Source organism: Mizuhopecten yessoensis, unplaced genomic scaffold, assembly GCF_002113885.1.
Source record: "Mizuhopecten yessoensis strain PY_sf001 unplaced genomic scaffold, ASM211388v2 scaffold10901, whole genome shotgun sequence".
NCBI classification, from domain to species: domain Eukaryota; kingdom Metazoa; phylum Mollusca; class Bivalvia; order Pectinida; family Pectinidae; genus Mizuhopecten; species Mizuhopecten yessoensis.
This window is the reverse complement of record NW_018408778.1, coordinates 355897-376136: the sequence shown is the minus strand read 5'-3', so window position 1 is coordinate 376136 and position 20240 is coordinate 355897. Positions and strand designations below refer to the sequence as shown.

At 35.7% G+C, this 20240-nt stretch overlaps 1 protein-coding gene across 4 annotated transcripts in view; it reads left to right on the top strand.

Moving 5' to 3' along the window:
• The window catches only part of LOC110463401 (mucin-5AC-like), a 115073-nt gene that overhangs the window by 22667 nt on the left and 72166 nt on the right, over positions 1–20240 (top strand). Inside the window, exons 1-2 of one of the 4 annotated variants that reach the window (XM_021517967.1) lie at positions 8939–9032; positions 13228–13760. In XM_021517967.1, the coding sequence (XP_021373642.1) occupies positions 13602–13760 (159 nt within the window). In that variant the 5' untranslated portion in view covers positions 8939–9032; positions 13228–13601. Of the gene's footprint in view, positions 1–8938; positions 9033–12618; positions 12637–12698; positions 12827–13227; positions 13761–20240 lie in introns of those variants that run through there. The other 3 variants (XM_021517969.1, XM_021517968.1, XM_021517966.1) reach the window with 3 other exon arrangements.

Sequence of the window (20240 nt, the reverse complement as noted above, 5' to 3'; positions counted from 1 at the left end):
AAGACCTATGTTAAGTGACAGTTGAGTGGGTTTTATGCTTACTGTCCTATAGATCTTCATTATTAATTACCTACCTGTAAACGTCAGAATTTTGCTGCAGTGTTATTCTTTTTTTCCTTAACTTTGGTAACTGGTGCATTTTATAATTTCAGTTTGGCTCATTCTAAATAGTTATATTATTCCCGACGGAAAACATGATCTGAGAAATATCAGAAAGGCTCTAAAGTCGATCTGTAGAATAGAAAGTCTTTTGGGATGTGCCCTTTTGTTTATCAGTATGTTTTGAGATTTAAATAGACAGTTATGTACAATACTTTATGTAGTATATGGATTATTCAATGTCTGGTGCTTCTTGTGTTGCTGTGTGGTGCCCACAGTTCTTGAATTAGTGCAGAATCATGAATACTCGTTTGTAAACGATACCTTGGTACACATAATTCTGATCAAGGAACCAAACCGAGGGTATCTGTATCAAACGCTCCAAGGATGTAAAACTGTGCAATGAGTCTTATGATCTACATCAATAAGATGCTTGTCAGTTGCTATTGTATATATGTGCTCAGAAAAATAGCTTTTGTTAGATAAACAATGCTGTAGAATGGTTTACAATTGCAGGCAATAAAGAAGTAGTTTTCTTAGGACATGTAATTACAAATGTATACATATTTTAAGATGTAAAATCATAAAGACTTTCATTATGAAAATCGACTGTTGAATACTTATGAACAGAGTGAAAGTAAATAAGAACTTTGGCATCCTTAATTGTTATTTGGTGTTTAGGCAATTTCTTTGTGATGTAATGATCGAATTGTCAATTAAAGCACTGCTTGGAGAGAGAAACATTGTTGGCAATGTAGCAAACACATCAAAGAATTTCGACCGATCCATGAAACTAATTGTAACAATGTATATATATTAGGCCACTTTAATTATCTGTGACCAAAATGTCACCTTTCTTTAAATTTTTAACATGCTTAATTCAGGAATTGCCACAAGGGCTCACATATGATAGCCTTAAAGCAAGTAAAGTTGTTATAGATAGTTTCTATTCACAAAATATAGGGATATTTATTCAACAGGTAATATTGCTATAATATAAGCAGGTTTTGGTTTATGCAGAAAGGTAATTGTCATACAAGGTTTGATGCCATTGATATCAGCATCGATTCAGAAGACTAGGGGTAGAACTTCTGTGTTTGAGATATGTTACAGAATTGCATTGGTCAAGTTGTGTATTGGATCAGTAACCAGAATTGATTTCTCTATGTAGATAATTTTTATGATCAGGAATGACTATTGGGAAGTCCTCATTAACGGCCAGCTCCAGTCTAGATATGTATTCCAAAAGGCAGTACATGTCGCACTGAGCTGAATATGATGTCTCGCCTCTACTGACTGGTTTTTTGTTTTAAAGAAGATTCCTGAAACAACATTACAGCCCATTTTTGTAGTATTTTTGGTTTGTAGGGCTTCATTGTAATGCAGAACAGTTGGGAATGTTTTTGTTTTGTTATCCATTGCTGTAACTATACAGTGCATTTGGGGAATGATTTTGTTTTTTTGGCCATTGCTGTAACTATGCAGTGCATTTGGGGAATGTTTTTGTTTTTTTGGCCATTGCTGTAACTATGCAGTGCATTTGGTGAATGTTTTTGTTTTGTTATCCATTGCTGTAACTATGCAGTGCATTTGGGGAATGTTTTTGGTTTTTTGGCCATTGCTGTAACTGTGCAGTACATTTGGGGAATGATTTTGGTTTGTTGGCCATTGCTGTAACTATGCAGTACATTTGGGGAATGTTTCTGGTTTGTTGGCCATTGCTGTAACTATGCAGTGCATTTGGGGAATGTTTTTGTTTTGTTACCCATTGCTGTAACTATGCAGTGCATTTGGGGAATGTTTTTGTTTTTTTGGCCATTGCTATAACTATGCAGTACATTTGGGGAATGTTTTTTTGTTTTTTTGGCCATTGCTGTAACTATGCAGTACATTTGGGGAATGTTTTTGGTTTGTTATCCGTTGCTGTAACTATGCAATACATTTGGGGAATGTTTTTGTTGTTTTGGCCATTGCTTTACAGCAACTATGCAGTACATTTGGGGAATGTTTTTGGTTTGTTGGCCATTGCTGTAGGTATGCAGTACATTTGGGTAATGTTTTTGTTTTTTTGGCCATTGCTGTAACTATGCAGTACAGTTGGGGAATGTTTTTGGTTTGTTATCCATTGCTGTAACTATGCAGTACATTTGGGGAATGTTTTTGTTTTTTTGGCCATTGCTGTACAGCAAGCAACTATGCAGTACATTTGGGGAATGTTTTTGGTTTGTTGGCCATTGCTGTAACTATGCAGTACAGTTGGGGAATGTTTTTGTTTTGTTATCCATTGCTGTAACTATGCAGTACATTTGGGGAATGCTTCTGGTTTGTTGGCCATTGCTGTAACTATACAGTACATTTGGGGAATGTTTTTGGTTCGTTATCCATTGCTGTAACTATGCAGTACATTTGGGGAATGCTTCTGGTTTGTTGGCCATTGCTGTAACTATACAGTACATTTGGGGAATGTTTTTGGTTTGTTATCCATTGCTGTAACTATGCAGTACATTTAGGGAATGTTTTTGTTTTTTTGGCCATTGCTGTAACTATGCAGTGCTTTTGGGGAATGTTTTTGGTTTGTTGGCCATTGCTGTAGGTATGCAGTACATTTGGGTAATGTTTTTGTTTTTTTCGCCATTGCTGTAACTATGCAGTACAGTTGGGGAATGTTTTTGTTTTGTTATCCATTGCTGTAACTATGCAGTACATTTGGGGAATGTTTTTGGTTTTTTGGCCATTGCTGTACAGCAACTATGCAGTACATTTGGGGAATGATTTTGGTTTGTTGGCCATTGCTGTAACTATGCAATGCATTTGGGGAATGTTTTTGTTTTTTTGGCCATTGCTGTAACTATGCAATGCATTTGGGGAATGTTTTTGTTTTTTTGGCCATTGCTGTAACTATGCAGTACATTTGGGGAATGTTTTTGGTTTGTTGGCCATTGCTGTAAATATGCAGTACATTTGGGGGATGTTTTTGGTTTGTTGGCCATTGCTCTAACTACAGTACATTTGGGGAATGTTTCTGGTTTGTTGGCCATTGCTGTAAATATGCAGTACATTTGGGGAATGTTTTTGGTTTGTTGGCCATTGCTCTAACTGCAGTACATTTGGGGAATGTTTCTGGTTTGTTGGCCATTGCTGTAACTATGCAGTACATTTGGGTAATGTTTTTGTTTTGTTGGCCATTGCTGTAACTATGCAGTACATTTGGGTAATGTTTTTGGTTTGTTGGCCATTGCTGTAACTATGCAGTACTTTTGGGAATGTTTTTGGTTTGTTGGCCATTGCTGTAAATATGCAGTACATTTGGGGAATGTTTTTGGTTTGTTGGCCATTGCTGTAAATATGCAGTACATTTGGGGAATGTTTTTGTTTTTTTGGCCCTGGGGAATATTTTGGTTTGTTGTAAATATACAGTGCATTTGGGGAATGTTTTTGGTTTGTTGGCCATTGCTGTAAATATGCAGTACATTTGGGGAATGTTTTTGGTTTGTTGGCCATTGCTGTAAATATGCATTACATTTGGGGAATGTTTTTGGTTTATTGGCCCTAGGGAATATCTTGGTCTGTTGTAAATATACAGTTCATTTAGAGCATATTTGTGGTACGTTGGCCCTTGCTTCAAATATGCAGCACATTTGGGGAAATGGTATTCTGAGAGATGAGGGGTATTCAAAGATAAGCAGGTATTTGTAGATAAGTTGGGTATTCAGAGATGAACAAGGTATTCTGAGGTAAGCAGGGTATTCAGAGATATCCTGTAAGTGGCAACTGGGATTTTTCTGAGATAAGTTGGGTTTTCCAAGAGAAGTCGGGTATGCAGACACAAGTTGGGTATTAAGGCATAAGTGGGGTGTATTCTCAGATAAATATTGTATTCCAAGTTAAGCAGGATATTCCATGATATATGTAAGGAATTGAGTTATGTGAGTGTGCAATGATAAAGTTGGGCTGTTTCTGTATTTAGAACTATGTATAAGGTACAAAGTACAAATACCATTAATATAGTTGTATAAATTTGTCTGGGTAATGAGATGGGGATAGCTGTTTACGTACTCTAGTACTGAGATGGTTCGGTTAACTCCCATCTAAATACCTGATACTATGAATCATACAAGTATTTGTTGTTGTGATCCTTATTTCTCAGTGCTTGGACAAGTACCACTGCTATTTGTAGATGAGAAAAAAAACCGGTATCTAGTTTAAAAAAAATCAGAATTTGAATAGTATTTATTATTCTAAATTCACCTTTTGTCAATAAATGTATTCTCTAGGCTGCATAATTACAAGTACTTGGTTAGTAGTAATGTATAAGTAAATCTTGATTACTTAATGATTTGGAATGCTCCTGACAGTAAGTCAAGAATGTACTAAGATTATATACTTATTCAAAGAATTACTTATTACTAAAGAAGGATAATGTGTTTAAATTTGTTATTATTCTAAAGTTAAGTTTGATGTAGGAAAGGTCATTGTAAATTTGAAATAGTTAATAGAGATACTATATGTATGCATGTCATACCGAACAGAGTCAGCTGTAACCTGGCAGGAGTAGGTTGTACATGGTGATCAGGAGAAAGAGCTAATCAAGGTTTCATTAACGGTTTTGCCTTGATGAAAATACAGAAATACCTATCCTGCTCTGGTATGAGTTGGCATTCTATTCACTGACTTTCGAGTATTCACTAGCTTGGTACCCGTTTTTTCGCTGTGATTGTCTGATGGTGATGAGGGCACTGTCACAAGATAAGAATGCAGTGTGTGGACTACACAGCTCAACAGAAACATCAAACAGGTACTATATCTAAATAGCAGTTAATGTAGTAGGTCAGTAGAGGGGGGATACTATGTATCTACTTGTTGGTTATAGTAGGTCAGTAGGGGGGGGGGATACCATGTATCTACTTGTTGGTTATAGTAGGTCAGTAGAGGGGGGATACTATGTATCTACTTGTTGGTTGTATGAGGTCAGTAGAGGGGGATACTATATATCTACTTGTTGGTTTCATGAGGTCAGTAGAGGGGGGATACTATGTATCTACTTGTTGGTTATAGTAGGTCAGTAGAAGGGGAATACTATGTATCTACTTAGTGGTTGTAGTAGGTCAATGGAGGGGATACTATATATATACTTAGTGGTTGAAGCTGGTTAATTGAGAAGGATACTTTGTATCTGCTTGTTGGCTGTAAAAGGTCAATGGAGAAAGTGACTGTGTATCTGTTAATGGTTGCAGCAGGTCAATGGAGGATGATACTAAGCTGTCACATTAATATCTTCAATAAATCTTCTGCACAGGAGCTATATATGAAGCTATGGTACACGAGTTGTGCTTGACTCTGGATATGAAGTACCTTCTATACTGTAAAGAAATACAAGGTACCTATATAGCTATCAAGCACCTGCACTAACCAGTTCCTTCCAAAGGAATTAAAGTCAGTTCACTTACACTAGTCAATCTTGTTTTCATAGTGCAATATGTCATAAGACAGGTTTCAAATTCCATGCAATCAACCTGTTCCATGGAATTTCATTTTTGCAAACTTAGAAATGTGATATATCCCCCATTTATGCCTATCTTGGCAGTGTCATTAATTTGTTATGCCCCCAACATAAAATAGGGGGGCATGCAGAGTTGCCCATGTCAGTCCCGTCCCGTCCATGAGCGGGGGCATTTATGTCTTAAAACAGACATTTTGTAGTTTTATGACATCAAATACAACCATTATCTCAAAACTTCTGCTAAGGTATCAACAAATTTTATATGTTTTATATATTTTACTATATATTTGTAACAAAATTTTCTGAAATTGAAGTATGCACCACAATTATTAATGATCTGCAAAATTCCTCAAAGTAAAATGCAACAGTTTTGATGTTCAGCTATGTAGACTTCCAGTAGAATTTTAATTAAATGTGTACAGATGTACATGTCTAGGACACATTTGAATGACAAGTCATGTTTTACAACACAACTTTGTAATGAACTGCCTGAACTAATTGGACTGCCAAAGAAACATACAGGGACTATATATATACTTTGAAATTCAATTTGTCCTTTTTAATCATAACATGACTGACTTGTCACTGCAATTTTAATTAAACAAAGACTGCATGACTACAATTTTCTTTGATATATGTGTCCACAGATATATGTTTATATACATAGAGTATTATGGTTTAACCAGTCTTACCTGAATCCTGTATAATACAGATATTATATACATGTATATAAAGTATTATGGTTTAACTAGTCTTACCTGAATCCTGTATAATACAGATATTGTATATACATTGATATTTAATAACATTTAGTGACGTTTTTATGGTACACAAATAACATTTTTTTTACTCAAGATTCGAAAAAAATAAATGAATAAATCATGAATTAGAAAAATAAAATTGTTGGATATATTTTAAAGGAACCAGTGAGTTTCTTGTTATAAATTCAGTGTATCATTACACAAAATGGATAGCTATACTCCAATGATAGGACAGTCTTACTCGGGCACGTTATTCCTGCTCCTTCCTGGATTAGATAAATCGTTCTTCATTAACATAGAAAATAACTTAAAACATCAAATGTTTTCAAATAAACTCTAATCTATGGGTGATTAACTTTGAAAATTGTGGTGTGAAGGCAACAAGAAGTACTCCATAATGAATCCTTGTGATATGTTTTTGTTTTATCATTTCACAGCTAACAAGGCTTGTGAGTGATTATGGGTATTGGTCATCAATGAGTTGATACACACTATGTATAATCAGGATTGTTGACTGGGAAAATCCACTGGAAAAACCTTTGGGGTAAACCTGGTCCTGACGTAGCTATAGTTGACCAGATGTATACTAATAATATAATGGGGGAGTTTGTTTGTATCCTAATATTATATGCAAATAAATGCCGTTGTTATGAATCACAATACACTACATATATTGAAGGATTAAAAGCACTAGAAAACAGTGGGACACATTGTTATTCTGTTTCCTCATTGTCCTTATTCATTGCATTAGCTATATCTTACTCTTGAACACAAACCCCCTAGAAGGTTTTGGGTATTTTTGTTCAAACTTTTAAGGTTGATTTGAACAAACAACAAATACATTGATATGAAATGATATATATAGAAATTACTCATTTGCCTTAATGTTCAGATAACTCATTTACCTGCACATCCAGGTAGACGTAAATATTGACATGTTTATTTGTCAAAGGTAATATTTGCCGTGAGTGATCTGTCTGTAACTATGGTTACAGCACACTCCCTACTTAAACCTATCTGTAAGCAATTACCATGCATGCAGAATTTGCACATGCATATATAGCACACACCAAAGTGTGATTAAACCAGCATCTATATATAGCTATGACTAGCATGCTAAATTATCTACCCTTATATATGTATAACTTGTATTGTGTATTCCAATTTTTTTAAACCAGTTTCTTTAAAACAAACATGTCTAGTTTGAAATGATAGTTAAATAGTTCACACATATCAGTATGTATGATTTTTATACAAAGATCAGAAGGACCAATTAACCCTTTCAGTCCTAGGTAACTTGAATAGACTCTACCATATATTCATCTGGATGAGTCCATTAAGGTCTACAGTGGTAAAAGGGTTAAAGGCATTGACAAGTTTAGTACAACTGTCTTACTGACATTGTACATGACCACATTCTAGTAAAATATTATAGATAGGATTGTAGTACAAAGTTAAAGGTAACATTGTAGTACAGCATTATATTTACCACTGTAAGGTTTTAACACTGTATTACCATGTCAAATTCACATGGCATTCATATAGACTGTACATGTCATGGCCAACATGTTGATGATATCGGATACCACTGACCATCCATGTAAGGTGACTGTTCTATTTATTGAACAAGCATACATTATATGTACACTTATTTGAACTAAGTTTGGAAATTTGATAAGCATATTTTAATTTCTTTTAAAATGAAAACTTCAAAAATGGTGAATACAAGCATTGAATTGTGTAGATATGGCATTTACAGTCTTTATGAATGACACAGCTTCACAGGCAAACAAAAAATGATGCACTAGCACACATTATGATGTTTTCCTGAAAAGCTGTGTCATAAATGCCATATGAACACAGTTCAATAATTCTGAAATAAATAACATTGTAGTACAGATTTATAGATAAACATGGTAATATACAAAAATATAAACACTGTAGTATGCAAAGTTATATATAAACATTGTAGCATACAACGTTATATATAAACATTTTAGCATACAAAGTTATATATAAACATTGTAGTATACAACATTGTAGTATATACAAAGTTATATATAAACATTGAAGTGTTCAAAGTTATAGATAAACATTGTTGTATACAAAGTTATAGATAAACATTGTTGTATACAAAGTTATATATAAACATTGTAGTATACAAAGTTATATATAAACATTGTAGCATACAAAGTTATAGATAAATATGGTAGTATACAAAGTTATAGATAAACATTGTAGCAAAAAAGTTATATATAAACATTGTAGTATACAAAGTTATAGATAAAAATTGTAGTATACAAAGTTATATATGACATTGTAGTATACAAAGTTATAGATAACATCAAACATCATTGTAGAGCAAATGTACGAATACTGTAGTAAAATTAGGTCACCGTACAATGAGGTAAGTTAAATCAAAATCTTCAATAATGTTGCACTTAATAAAAAATTATATTCAGGACTTTGAATAAAACCCCTGTTTACCTTAGATATAGCTAATGTTAACAAAGAGTTAATGTGCAACGTGTACCTGTTGTTAACTACCTGTCACAAGTTAAGGCTACCACGTAAATTTTCACCTGTTGATTCATCAAACAAAAATGTGTGGCCTGTAATTTGTAGAGTGTATAGACCTGCTATGTGGCAGCAGTGGTTGTCTAACTCTGGGGGTAAGTTACCAAAAACAGATCACTGTGCTGGGACTAATGTTATAGCATATTCACTTTGATTGATTGCCTACAGTAGTGAGGTTATTGGTATTCCTTTGCCAATTGTACATTTGATCATCACAGGTTTATATGATACAGGTATATACACAGTTTTACAAGAAAAAAACAAGGACCTAACAATCCATTGTGTTACATATTGTCTGTATATAAACCATGTTTATGTATGTTTATGATTATTTATAACAGTTTCAATGGATGTGTCTATACTTTTACAATAATCTAATGATAACTTTATACTTTTACCATATGAAGATGGTTACAAAAGCCGTAATTTCTCTGTTGGAGTAGTCCTGAAGTTACCATATGGTCATCAATCAGAACAGCTAGTGCTGACAATTGATCATTGTTTATACATTACATTGATATTTAGACACATTTGAAAATTCAGTTTTGTAAATATTGCATGCATTTATGGGAGAAGTTTTAATGCTGGTAGTTCACTCAGATGTCATTGGTATTGTGTTATGACTACTGAAATTAGGAATCGAATTTAACAACATACAAAATGCCTGATGTCATAACAGTAAATCATGATAACGAATCAGCAGCTACTAATATAACACATGCATTGCATTTGCATTTTTTTTTTAAATACTGAAGTATCCCTGTTGACTATTAATGAATTGGTCCTGGCAATAAATAGCATTGATTTCTACTCTAAAAATTGCCAAATACATGTAGTTTCTGATCAATTGACTCAAATCTAATTTAGGAGTGAGAACAAACAATACTTAAATGAGACAGTGTTCTCCATAGAGACAGCTTCTGCTCTTGTCAATTGTTCTTGCACAATATGCTGCATAGATTTGCATATTGAGATTTTCCGGTTGAGTCAAGTTCATTGGTGGGTGACACTAGAAGTGCTGGTTGTGACGTTAATGTGCTCTGCCAGTTATGGTGCTGCTATAGCTAACATCTCTCCTAGATTAATGCCTTCCCAAACCAGATCACACAGTTTGCAGTAGAAATGGCCACTTAATATATATTGATTGTTTTTTCTGTGACAGTAAGTAAAACAATAATTCGATTTGGGCATGTGTCTGTCTGAGCAACTGTTTCTATGGATTAATGCCTTTGTCAAATCTTATTTCTACAAAAATCATTCAAGGACGAAATTTTAAAGTATACAGTAGGCATATAAAAGTGTAATGTAGATTGTAGTGACACGCGGGGTTAGTCAGCTAGGAATCATTGTCACTTGATTTCTAAGTTTTTGTTGTGATAAAGTGCTCCAACACCTGTTGCGACCCAATAAAAGTTGGTAGTCATTTGTTTGTCAATAAATGATGTCAGATCTAAATGTAGATAATCGTGTAGATAGGTATTAGTCAGAGTGTGGATTTGTGTATTGTGAAGTAGTAAGGCAGAACTTCGGGTACGTTATATATATAGGTAATATTTGTCATCCTGTTTAACTGTGTAAGGGAGATAGTGACTAAGCGCGATTGTATTTACACTGTATCACATGTTGAGTCTCCCTCATGTGACGGGTAGCTACCAATGATCATACATTACAGCTAAACCTCACAAATTGCACACCCAGCCTCTAGTGATCAGCTGCTCTGTATACCCTCACAACACCCGCCCCACTGAGATCATAACACAGCTCTGTATACCCTCGCATCACCCTCCCCACTGAGATCATTACACTGCTCTGTATACCCTCACATCACCCTCCCCACTGAGGTCATTACACAGCTCTGTATACCCTCACATCACCCTCCCCACTGAGGTCATTACACAGCTCTGTATACCCTAACATCACCCTCCCCACTGAGATCATTACACAGCTCTGTATACCCTCACAACATCCACCCCACTGAGATCATTACACTGCTCTGTATACCCTCACAACACCCACCCTACTGAGATCATTACACTGCTCTGTATACCCTCACATCACCCTCCCCACTGAGATCATTACACAGCTCTGTATACCCTCACATCACTCGCCCCACTGAGATCATTACACTGCTCTGTATACCCTCACAACACCCACCCCACTGAGATCATTACACAGCTCTGTATACCCTCACATCACCCGCCCCACTGAGGTCATTACACTGCTCTGTATACCCTCACAACACCTGCCCCACTGAGATCATTACACTGCTCTGTATAACCTCAAAGACTTTACACCTGTCTTCGAGTGATCATGGTAGGTGCTGATGAAGATGCAGAAGAAATCAATTTGAAAGTGTGGTATTTTTAGCATTATGCTGCATCATGCATGCACTTTTCTGTGTTGCACAACAGGTAGATCCTACTCTGTGTCATTACCCTATACCTGTATAACCTAGCTGCGTCATTATTCCTGTATAGCTTACCTGTGTCAGTTGCATACACTTACTACCTTGGTAACCAGCTTTTCTAGACTGGATTTTTCCTCTGGTGTTAGATAAGTTACATTGTAGAATACACAGGAACATTAAGATGTTAACTGAAGCTAAATTAAGACTGAGTCTTAGAATTAGGAATAGATGTATAATGAATTGGGAGATATTTGAACACTGGAGTTGAATTAAGCATCATGGTTAACTGGGATTGTTAAAAGTAAAACAGAAATATGCTTTTATTGGGCAAGTTCTGAATTATGTCAGAACCATGCGGCATGCAGAGAAGTTTTTGATGCTTTCGTGTTATGACTATAATGCACTCCTGCCATGTGAAAATAGGTGCAGGAATTAGGACATGCAGGTACAACATATGCAGAATACAGTATCATTGGGACAAACATGATGGTGACCTACTTCAATAGTTATAATTGTACAGTGTTGTATTCTGTTTTCATGCTGTTCAGGTATTTAGGTTTGGAAATTAGCTACTAGGAAGGAAATAAAACATCATTTAGAATTATATCAAAAGTTTGAGATCATTCTAGAAAACTTAAAATGATGGGCGGAGACAGGGTTTTTCCCTATGTCATCAAGTATTGCGAAATAATAGCTTGTGATACCCAGTAAGTAAACCTTACCTCACTTAAAGGGCTAGATACCTTTAAACCTTGGTAATATCAATTATCCTGCCAGATTATATTAAACATGAACTACCACTAACCAAAAGGACTGTTAGCTAGGATAAGTTGCCAGTAAAATCCTATTAAATGACTGCTGCATAATGTAAAGAAAAACATGTAGATGTTGTAAGGACACCATGATACGGTGTTTAGATTAAGATACAACAGTGCTTGTGATGACTGATAACAGCCTATAATGTCCTTACACCACTAGAATAGGCTGTTGTAAGGCTAGGTGAGATGCCTGTGGTCAACTTTAGGGTCACCCACTGACCACAAGGAGAAAATCAAATTCCTATCTTTGTATGTGTTTAAATGTGATAGTAGTTCATGCTTAATATTAGTTTTGTGTCATCATTTCACCTGTAGTCGTCAATTCACCTGTACTCAGGTTTTTACCTTATATGGTATCTTGATTTCTCTGTGTTTAGACTAATAGGGGTGAAAAACGTAAACAGGACATACTTAGAATAGTTAAGGAAGAAGGACATTATGAACCTCGACTCCATTTAGGAATTATCTAGGAAGGTTTGGTCATCACATATATTGTGACAGGAATAATTATCATACCTGGCTGATAAAGCAGATTAATGATAATGTTTATCAATTGTTTCTCATAGCGAATTGTCGATATGGACTTAACTATTAAACAGATAACAATTTTGAAAACTGTCTCCAGTTTCAATTGCATGTTACGGATGAATTACATATAACAAAGGTAAAACATTTAAGCGGTGAATTAGTGGCATTTATTTACCATTATGCCATACAGGTATTTTGTAGCCGTCTTTTCAGTAGAGATTATCAGTGCGTCCCGTTCCTGCTTTCATCTGGATATTACGTACACTTGAACAGTCTTCAATTAACAACACCATTTTTTTGGAAGAAATTCAGTCCAGGGCTTTCTTTGGTTATTGTTCAAAAGCCATGACATAAATTTTGATGCCTTATAGGTTTTTGTACATGTAGTATAATAGCGAGGTAGAGATAAGTATTCAAAGAATTTAGATTTAGCACAGCGTGGGATAATCCAGGAAGTGTTTTTATCTAGGTGTTGTTATACCTTCTTATGAAGCTGATACTTAAGTGAAATTACTTTTTCCTTTTTAACTTAAACAGGAAGAAAACTTAGAAGCTGTTCCAGTAGTTGACCAGCAACAGGATAGAAAATGAATGTGAACGGGTTGAGGATGTGCCTCGTGCTTCTGTTTGGAGAAAGAGAAGAAAAGCCAGAACACCCCTGGAGGCAACCTGAGTAAACAGACACCCGAGTAGAGCAGATACCAGTCTTAGGACACAGTCATGTGAATGAACATCTGAGCAATTTTTGAAACAGATTTCCTTCTTTAAAAAAGTTGCCAAAAAGTTGTAAAGATGTTTTTTAAGATTTCTTCAAGCTTCAGAAACGGTTAAGAAATCCACCTGTTACATAGTGGTAGTTGAGGAAAATGGGGATTTTAACATTAGGTGTTTAAAAATAAAACCACTACGCCATGTACACATTTATGGACCAGCTTGTGGACTGTGAGGCTCTGGACTCCAGTGACCAATGCGGAGAAGAGGCTGAGGTCGAGAGTCAGGAGGAGGAGCCTGTGTGGAATCTTGTAGACTGTGACTCTCTTGTAGAACTCCTCAAAGCAGGTCTTGAGAAGGTAAGTCATATTATCATCCATACCCCCCTTGACTTGAGTTGGGATATCAATCTTCCTGCTTTACGATTTAGATGTCAAAGCAGGTCAAGTCATTTATTTCAATATGACCTCAGTGATGTACCCCTGTTATCATATTATACCCCTGCTGCTTTGTGATATACCCCTACCTCTGCTTGATATACCCCTGCTGTTGTGTGATATTAACCTATTGCTGTCCATGTGTTATTCCCCAGCTGCTGTGTGATTTTATACCTTCTGCTGTGTGATATATACCTCCTACTGTGTGAGACACCCCTATCGGCATGTTATAAACCCCTGCTGCCCTGCGATATTATACTTCTGATGCCGTGTGATATACCCCTGTTATATATCCCTGCTCCCTTGTGATACACACCTTCTGCTGTGTGATATTTTACCCCTGTTGTCATGTTACATATCCCTGTTGCCATGTTATATATCCCTGCTCCCGTGTGAGATACCCATGATGGCATATTATATATCCCTGCTCCCGTGTGAGATACCATGATGGCATATTATATCCCTGCTCCCGTGTGAGATACCCATAATGGCATGTTATATATCCCTGCTCCCTTGTGAGATACCCATGATGGCATGTTATATATCCCTGCTCCCGTTTGAGATACCCATGATGGCATGTTATATATCCCTGCTCCCGTGTGAGATACCCATAATGGCATGTTATATATCCCTGCTCCCGTGTGAGATACCCATTATGGCATGTTATAAGTATATAAGTATAGACTTATGATTCAATACATGTCTTAAATGAGTTTCCATTTCATTTGAAATTTATGAAATGAGTTGGATGATTTTTTTCATATTTGTGAGGCTCTGCTCTGTTTCATAAATGTCATATAAAGTGGAAACAAAACAAAAGATATTTTTTATCACATTGCTATTTTTGTGGAAAAACATGTTTCATTATCAAGATTTCTTTTTGTCCATATTTTTGTCCTCTCTACTGTCTTCAATTAGGGATCACAGTACAATTAGGTAACATCAACATGGTTTTGTACATTGTTACAACATTAACATGTGATACCAAGGTTTGTGTAATGACAATATTCTCTAATCCGTTGACCTACTTTTCACATAGATTGCAATTTGCCACTCTAATCTATGAAGTATATCTGATGTTTATTTAGCATGTCGTTTGAAAAGCATTGATGTATTATGCTCTGTGCATGCTCATTTAAAAGTCAAATGTGTTTCTCTGATGATATGAGATGTTTGTTTATGTCCAAAATTTATAAGTAGGAGTTGTTCCCCTTTTGTAATGTGCTTTTCCCTTAACAGATTTGTAAAAAGCTGTTCCCCTTTTGTAATATGCTTTTCCTTCAACAGATTTGTAAAAAGATGACTGTTTGTCAAATTGTATTTTCTAAGTGCCATGCTACTCAAAATAGTAAAACCATGCAAAGATTTAACTTCCATGCTATTCTGAGAAGTAACATCAGGATAGGATTTATCTGTCATGCTATTCTGCGTAGTAAAGTCAGGCTAGGTATTAACTGCTATGCTATTCTGAGCAGTGAAGTTAGATAAGGATTTAACTGCTATGCTATTCTGAGTAGTAAAATCAGGCTAGAATTTAACTGATATGCTATTCTGAGTAGTAACATCAGGTTAGGATTTATTAGTCATGCTAGTCTGAGCAGTAAAGTTAGATTAGGATTTAACTGCTATGCTATTCTGAGCAGTGAAGTTAGATTAGGGTTTAACTGCTATGCTATTCTGAGTAGTAAATTCAGGCTAGAATTTAACTGATATGCTATTCTGAGTAGTAACATCAGGTTAGGATTTATCTGTCATGCTAGTCTGAGTAGTGAAGATAGATTAGGATTTAACTTCCATGCTATTCTGAATAATGAAATTAGATTAGGATTTAACTTCCATGCTATTCTGAACAGTGAAGTTAGATTAGGATTTAACTTCCGTGCTATTCTGAGTAGTAAAATCATGCTAGAATTTAACTGATTTTCTATTCTGAGTACTAACATCAGGTTAGGATTTATCTGTCATGCTGGTCTGAGTAGTGAAGATAGATTAGGATTGAACTTCCATGCTATTCTGAGAAGTAACATCAGGATAGGATTTATCTGTCATGCTGGTCTGAGTAGTGAAGATAGATTAGGATTGAACTTCCATGCTATTCTGAGAAGTAACATCAGGATAGGATTTATCTGTCATGCTATTCTGCGTAGTAAAGTCAGGCTAGGTATTAACTGCTATGCTATTCTGAGTAGTAACATCAGGTTACGATTTATCTGTCATGCTAGTCTGAGTAGGGAAGATAGATTAGGATTTAACTTCCGTGCTATTCTGAACAGTGAATTTAGATTAGGATTTAACTGCTATGATATTCTGAGTAGTAAAATCATGCTAGAATTTAACTGATTTTCTATTCTGAGTACTAACATCAGGGTAGTATTTAACTGCCATGCTATTCTGAGTAGTAAAATCAGGTTAGGATTTAACTTCCAGGCTATTCTGAACAGTGAAGTTAGCTTAGGATTTAACTTCTATGCTATTCTGAGTAGTAACATCAGGTTAGGATTTAACTGCCATGTTATTCTGAGTAGTAACATCAGGTTAGGATTTAACTGCCATGCTATTCTGAGTAGTAACATCAGGTTAGGATTTAACTGCCATGTTATTCACGTTATGAATTATGGCCGAAATGTATATCTTGCAAAAAGTGCTTTGATATAAAATATAAATAAGTCAACAAAAAGTACATTTCTACTCCCCATTCCACACTTACATGTATGTGTATTCAAGGACAACCATTACAGTGATCATAAAAGATGTTGAATATCTAAGACCAGGTTCAAGATTTCATTACAGTAACGGTTTCAGTGGGTTTTTGGATGACTTAGACTATCACTACATAGTTGGCCTCTGGGAAATGGATTGTTTTTTTGTGGCTTTGTGGTATTCCCACCTGCCTATGCAGGAGTATCGATACAGGGAATCTCGTGGATACATGAATGGATTAAAGGTTGGAGTAAGAGATTCATAAAAAATGGATACAAATGTTGTATGAGTAGAGCCCCAAGAGAGTAACATTTTTGGCAAAATGTTCGGGCTGTCATCGTAAACTTATGTTTTCATGCTGAGTTGTATTGGCTCATTCATTGATGGGAAACTTAATGGCTATCAGGGAAAGAGATGTTTGCTTTAAAAACACTTTTTGAAAATTAAAGTTAAAAACCTGGAAAATATAATAGGAATGTCTGACTACTTAATTTGCTGACTCGGAGTTAGTGCTTGCCCAGGTATTGGAAATCACTGGAGCCTTTGATAATGAACAATTCTGGGATGAACAAAGGGAAATAGAAGTTTATTTACCTGTAAGTTTAAAGTATTATCTTCATTAACATGAAAAGGAAATCAGAGTATTTTATTATTTATCATGTTTTTATTAGCTCACCTGGCCCGAAGTGAGCTTATGGCATGGTGCATTGTCCGACGCCCGTCCGGCGTCTGTCGTACAGCGTCTGGCGTCAATATTTTACTTTAAACAACTTCTTCTTAATAACCGCAAGGCTTAGGGTGATGATATTTGGCCAGAAGCAAACTGGGATGAAGGGCTACCAAGTTTGTTCAAATAAATGACTTTCACCTATATTCTAGGTCACAGAGGTCAAATATGTTAAAAACTTTAAACAACTTCTTCTGAATAACCGAAAAGCCCAGGGTGATGATGTTTGGTCAGTAACATGCTGGGATGCAGGGCTACCAAATCTGTTCAAATGAATGATCTTGACCCACTTTCAAGGTCTATGGGGTCAGATGTCTTAAAATCTTCAAACGACTTCTTCTCAGTAACCAAACTGCCCAGGGTACTGATATTAGGCTGTAGCATGCTGGGAAGAAGGGCTACCAAGTTTGTTCAAATGAATGACCTTGACCCACTTTCAAGGTCACAGAGGTCAAATATGTTAAAATCTTTAAACGACTTCTTCTAAATAACCAAAATGCCGAGGGTACTATTATTGGGCCTGTAGCATGCTGGGATGAAGGGCTACCAAGTGTGTTCAAATGAATGACATTGACCAACTTTCAAGGTCACAGGGGTCAAATGTTTTAAGATCTTCAAATAACTTCTTCTCAATAACCGAAAGGCCCAGGGTACTGATATTAGGCCTGTAGCATGCTGGGATGAAAGGGCTAATAAGTTGATTCAAATGAATGACCTTGACCCACTTTCAAGGTCACGGGGGTCAAATGTTGTAAAATCTTCAAACAACTTCTTCTCAATAACCGAAAGGCCGAGGGTACTATTATTGGGCCTGTAGCTTGCTGGGATAAAGGGCTACCAAGTTTATTCAAATGAATGACCTTGACTTACTTTCAAGGTAACAGGGTTCAAATGTCTTAAAATCTTCAAACAACTTCTTCTCAATAACCAAAAGGCCCAGGGTACTGATATTGGGCCTGTAGCATGCTGGGATGAAGGGCTACCAAGTTTGTTCAAATGAATGATCTTGACCCTCTTTCAACCTAATGTCCTTGTTCGACATTCAAGGTCACAGGCGTCATATGTTTAAATCTTTTAATAAGTTCTTATGAATCAAACATTAATATTCTGCCTGTAGTTGTATTTTTGTCCACTTTAAAAATTACAAGTGAGAGATTAATAACAGGTGAATGATGCAGACCCATTGGGCCTCTTGTTGTCGTTAGATTTAATATACAGGAAATTTAGCATCCCATCGGTGAGCTGTGATGATTTATATAAAAGAACAGGATTTGTTCTAGTTGGACGATTTTCTGTTACATTAAATAGATAGATGATTGAAATCAAACAAAGTGTAGAATGGGCCATTCAGACCCTGAAGTAGCCAGCAATCACATGGTGTAAACACAAGCTGTGATTGAAAAAGGATTATCTCATAGAAAAGAAATGCAATAACTGCTAAACAAACTAAATATGAGAGGGACGTTGATTTATTTTTTGCTGAAGTAATTACTATCAAAGTAAATTAATTGGCTTTTGTTAATAACCAATTATGTGTAAAAATCAGCTGAGTAAATAGCAGTGTAAACAGAGAGTGTTTGGATGTGATGATGCTGATGGCCACTTTAAGTGGAATTGTTAGTTGCAATTAGGGGAGATAAGATCTCGTAAGCATCACATATTATTATTGAATGACGTCCACACCTCCCCCTTGGATGACTCACTCATCGTGGGGCGGACTCCTGGGGTGGACTCCGCACAGTTTTTTCCATTGGAGCTACAGTTTCCTGATTTGGTAAAGCTAAGCCTGGCGGTGTTGAGTTCTCCAGTGATATTGATGAAGGTCGCACGGTGATAATTTACCTGTCAGCTGATCAGTTCCTGTTAGGGCAGAAAATAAATGAGCTTGTCCGTGTTTTTTATACCAGTGTAAACATGTGTGTTCTTGCCTCTATTTCAATAGAACCAATCTTTTTGTCAAGTTGAAATCTGCAGTTTAAACTAATTATGACTGATCATATTAAATTATTTTTACACATCATGATATGGTGAGGAGTCTAAGATTGTTTTATGTTTGTACGTTTTACACAGTATTTAAATACTGTAAGTCTAAGCGTGTACCTCATCAGTCCATTACTTAGGAAACTTATCAGTCATACTGCTACAATCAATTATTTTTCAGATAATTTTTCAGAGGTCTTTGATGATATTTCACATGAGTGGTTATCTTGTTTGTTTTTGTTTTGTGTAATTAAAACAAAACCAAAAACAAGCTAATTACATCCTACCACTGAATAAAAAACGACCATTTCAACAAACATACTGAATTTTTATCATTTTGGTTAAATAAAGTGTGATTGTGTATGGCTGTTAGTATATGAATTGGATTTTTCCATAACTCTGACAAAGAAAATATAAAAGTATTTTGAATGTTGTGACTCTCCCTCCTATTGCATCCAGCAACCATGTGATATTTCTGATTTAATTTAACATACTTTTGAAAAATGTATGTGTACACTACTCACTAGTACAGCTGTACATGTCTGTAGTTGTTCATTGTAGCTCTTGAAATCGAAGCCAGCCTTAAATGAGTCAGACTTTTAAAAGAAATGTCAAGATTCATTTCATTGAAATAAGAAATGGTGCTGGGTGCTACTGCATTGAGTGACACCCTATGTGTGGGATCCTGTCATTGGATGCCAAGATCCTGTGTAGTCATGCTCAACCAGATCCACCTGACTTGGCTTGGTACAGTGATGGGGATGCCAGCATCTTCTGTCAGCTTTCTGACCAGATGTAAACAAACCTTAAATGTTAATGGAAAACAACACTGATGATGATTATTTAATCACTGATAAAATTAGTATGCTCCTTTCTCGACTTTTTTTATTTTTTTTATTCCACTAGACATTAAATATTAAATCCTGTAGTTTTCTATAATCTACCTGAAAGATATAATTACACATGATGGTCAAATATTTATGCCAGTGAAATCT